This window comes from Pinus tabuliformis, chromosome 9 (genome assembly GCF_031772625.1).
Source record: "Pinus tabuliformis cultivar Carrire ecotype Pingquan chromosome 9, CPIR1, whole genome shotgun sequence".
In the NCBI taxonomy this organism is placed as follows: Eukaryota; Viridiplantae; Streptophyta; class Pinopsida; order Pinales; family Pinaceae; genus Pinus; species Pinus tabuliformis.
In genome coordinates, this window is record NC_142307.1 from 994,117,085 (window position 1) to 994,121,364 (window position 4,280).

General features: G+C 45.8%; 1 protein-coding gene across 1 annotated transcript; it reads left to right on the forward strand.

Moving 5' to 3' along the window:
• The first annotated feature begins 359 nt into the window (after positions 1–359).
• On the forward strand, positions 360–974 carry LOC149152068 (uncharacterized). The gene has a single exon (XM_089443362.1). The coding sequence runs from the start codon at positions 360–362 to the stop codon at positions 972–974; it is 615 nt and encodes a 204-aa protein (XP_089299488.1).
• Positions 975–4,280: the final 3,306 nt, after the last annotated feature.

Genomic DNA, 4,280 nt, shown 5'->3' on the forward strand with positions numbered 1-4,280 from the left:
GCTCTGCACTGGACCGACCTGGGCCATCTGTGCCCCATCCTCCACCCTCTATCAACATCGAAGACGCCTCTGGCTTGGACTGCCCACCGCATTCCCCGGTTACCTTGAATCTCCTTGGTACCTGCCTACAACCATTGTCCACTTTCGACGTGCCACTGTCCTGTCTACCCCACATCTTTGCCCCGCCCTACAACCCTTCCACCTCTGGAATCCCCCCTCCTGGGACTACTACCTACCCTGTCCCTACACTATCTAGTAGCACCCTTAACCCTGGTGGCCCATCTCCCACCACCCCTATCCATTCTGGATGCTTCAGCTCCCCGGTCCCACACCCTAAATCTACCCCATCCACCCCACAGATGGTTAACCAGGGCATACGAGGATATCTTTGGGACTATCTGACGGCTCGCAGATCTGGCAAGCTAAAGAAAGGAAGGTGCCTAAAAGCTATCGATATGGACATCAACCTATCCTTGGGCGAAGACCTCTCGATGGGGGAAGTTGTCGATACAGCCAAGAAGGTCTTGGTGGGCCGAGTTCGGGGGCAGAAATATACTGTGGAGAGACTTCGTCTCTGGACCTTGGATATTTGGGGTTCTTTACTCAAAGAACTACCCACCATGCAGGTGCTTGTGCGAGGATGGTTTGCCCTTCGTTTCCACAGGGAAGAGTACACGGACTGGATACTCTCTAGATTATGGCATATCGAATTAGCCCCTATTCTGTTGAAAAGATGGGATCCCTTATTTGATCCTAGGAGGGAACAGATGGGAGCTGGGCCGATTTGGGTTCGATTACCAAGCCTTTCGATGCAATACTGGAATCCAGTCGTTTTTAAGCGCATAAGCATGGCACTAGGTACCTATTTAGAACATGATCAGTCCTATGAAACGTCAGGGAATATGACTATGGCTCGCATCCTGGTTCATTTTGACACCAGAGAAGGCCTGGAGGAAAATATTACCCTACATTGAAGGCATTTCTCTCGTTGACAAAATCTTGGTTATGAAGGTGTTCCATTGAGGTGTAGATGATGCCATAAGGTTGGACATCTTTTCAAAGAATGCCCACTGCTCATGCCTACTACTTTGGCTGCTACAAAGGGAACCAAACATCGCCAGATGAAAGACCTGATTGTGGATGAGCAGCCCACAGGTCTAGATAGTCCAAAGGATGTGGCTGGGGTCACTGCTCAGCCATCCAACACTTCCCAGAAGTCGCCAATCTCCCCTCCTATAACTAGATCCCGATCTGCTGTGGAGGCTGCTCCTACATCGGGTACAATTTATTCTCCCTTATCCTCTGCACTAAATTTTAATCAATATTTTTTTCTCATTGGCATCATCTGCATCTTCACCTTGTTTGGTTACCTCTCCCATTACCTGTGCACTTGATCACCCATTGCCTATCTTTTCCACCACCCCCCAATTTTCCTTGGATAGGGGCTCCAACACAATCCTATTTCGCCATCTGCTTTGGGTTCACATTCCTACAACCTCCGTTCCTACCACCAGGAAATCCCTTACTCACTTGGATTGGGTATCACACCCTCAAATGTTGTGCATAAACCCTCTCGGGGGAGGCCTTCCAAGATGTACAAAGCCATTAAGATTGCTGGGGATGATGTAGCTCAGGGCAGACAGAACACCATTGAAAGGGTACTTAGAGCACCAGACACCCTTGGCAATGTTCCCCCATGAAGAGGCTCTCCTTCAACTGTAGGGGATTAGCTAGTCCCTCTAAAAAATCATCCCTTAAGAGACTCTTGAGCTGTGAGCCTTGTGACATTATTTTTCTTCAAGAAACCCTAGGTAGCTTTGAGCTGATTGTTAAGACCCTTCTAACTATCATGCCAGGGTGGCACTTTCAAGCCCTGGATGTTGCTGAGAGATCCAGGGGTCTAGCTCTCGAGATAAACCCTCAAACCATCAAGGTTATATCGGCTTGGGGAGGTCAGGGTTTCCTGGTTATCGATATATTTTCCACTGAATTGGGCAAAAATCTATGTATTATGAACATTTATGCACCCAATCACAGTATATTGGATTTTTGGCAACAGCTCCTTGAGAATCCCTTGATAGACCAATCCACTATTCTAGGGGGAGATCTTAATTTCTCCATCGGACATGAAGAATTCTGGGGACACCACTCGCAACTGGATCCACTCTCGGATCAACTCGGCATCCTCTTGGAGCAACATGGTCTTATTGATGTCCCTATGAACAAGAAGCTGCCAACCTGGCACAACAGAAGGACTGGAGATGCAACTCTGGGAAGGAGACTAGATAGGTATCTCATTCATGAAGATCTGCTTACTTCCCTCACAAATTTTAGATAGTGGGTGGGTACTAGAGGAATATCGGATCATTCCCCTATTTATCTGGAAGTGGCAGGCTCCTTCAAAAAACCTAGGGCTCCTTTTAAGTTTAATTTGACCTGGTTAAAGGACCTTGAATATCTCAGGTTGGTTTCGAAATTTTGGAAGGCCCATCCCTTACCAAATGTCTAGAGGAAGGCTGAGGGTTTTTATAGTAACCTGATCAAACTCAAGCGATTATCCATAGATTGGGCCAGAAGGAAAAAGGCTAAGGAGGAACATACCCTTGGTGACACTAAAAATCAGCTGGCCACTCTAATGGATGAACAAGGAAGAGGGTACACCTCTATAACAACAAAAATACACCTTGTGAACTTGGAAACCCAAAGATCAAAGATTTTGCTGGATCGAGAAGAAACTTGGAGACTCAGAAGCAGGGCAATTTGGTTACAAGCGGGGGATGGAATTAAAAAATTCTTCCATAAATTTGCAAATGGAAGGAAATCCAACAATATTATCTAGAAAATGCCTACGAAACAGGGTCTAATTGCTAAAACTTATAATCAACTGGCACGGCTGGGTAACACTCACTTCAAGTAGCTGTTCAAAGCCCCACCAGGCACACCTCTAGCTGATATCATTCGTATTGCAGGGCATTTTCCCAGATTTGTGGAACCTGACTTGGTGGAGGATCTCATAAAACCTGTTACTATGGGGGAACTGGAGGGCACCCTGAAGTGGTTTAAGAAGGGCAAAAGTCCGGGGCTAGATGGTTGGTCCATGGAATTCTATCTTACATTCTTTGACATTATTGGACCGGATCTACCCGATGTGATCGAGGAATGTCGTTCATCGGGCAAAATGTATGAACCTATAAATTCCACCTATATAGCCCTCATTCCCAAGATGGACTCCCAACCATCCTTCAATGACTTCAGGCCTATATCCCTATGTAACTGCCTATACAAAATTATTGCGAAGATCATTGCTAACCGCATCAAGCTGATCCTATCAGGCAACATCTCCTCGAAACAGTTTGCCTTCCTACACAATCGACAAATCCTTGAGGCCATCGGCACAGCACAAGAGGCCTTACACTCCATCAAACAGAAGAAGCTTAAAGGGGTGATGCTCAAGATTGACCTCTCAAAGGCCTTTGACAGGGTCAGCTGGTTATTCTTAAGGATGATCCTTACTCACCTGGGCTTTCTACTAGTTTATATTAGATGGATAATGTGTTGCATTACATCTATATCCTTTGTAACCTTAATCAATGGATCAGTCTCCCATTCCTTTCAGGCGAAGCGAGGAATCAGGCAGGGGTGTCCTCTCTCCCAATTGCTTTTTCTTATTGTGATGGAAGGCTTAAGCAAGCTGATTGCATTAGAAAAAAGATTCGGGAGGCTCAAGGGTCTCAAGATCATGGAGCAATGCACTCTAACACATCTACTCTTTGTGGATGACATGCTCATCTTCTTAGATGGAGGCATTCAAGACAACAACACTCGCTCTGAAGTGTTGAATGTTTTTTGTGCCGCAACAGGGATGGAAATAAATGGGGCCAAATCCACTATATCTCTCTCAGCTTGTACTCAATAGGAGACCTATCATGCACTCCAAAACATCCCCTTCCAAAACCTGACAATGGAGGATGGATTGAAGTACTTGGGTTTCAGGATAAAAGCAGATGGATACAAAATTGCAGATTGGACCTGGTTGATTGCCAAGGTGGAAAGAAGATTAAATATTTGGAGCCTTCATCTACTATCCAGAGCAAGTAGACTGGTGCTCATTAAATCGGTTCTGGAAGCAACACCAGTCTTATGGATGTCTCTAGCCTAGATCCCCCATGTATATTACAAAGGATTCAGCAAGTTTGCTGCCACTTCTCATGGAAGGGTCACAAGGAGGGAAAACCCTATGTGTGGGTCAAATGAAGTAGAATTGCAACTCCCAAAAAATG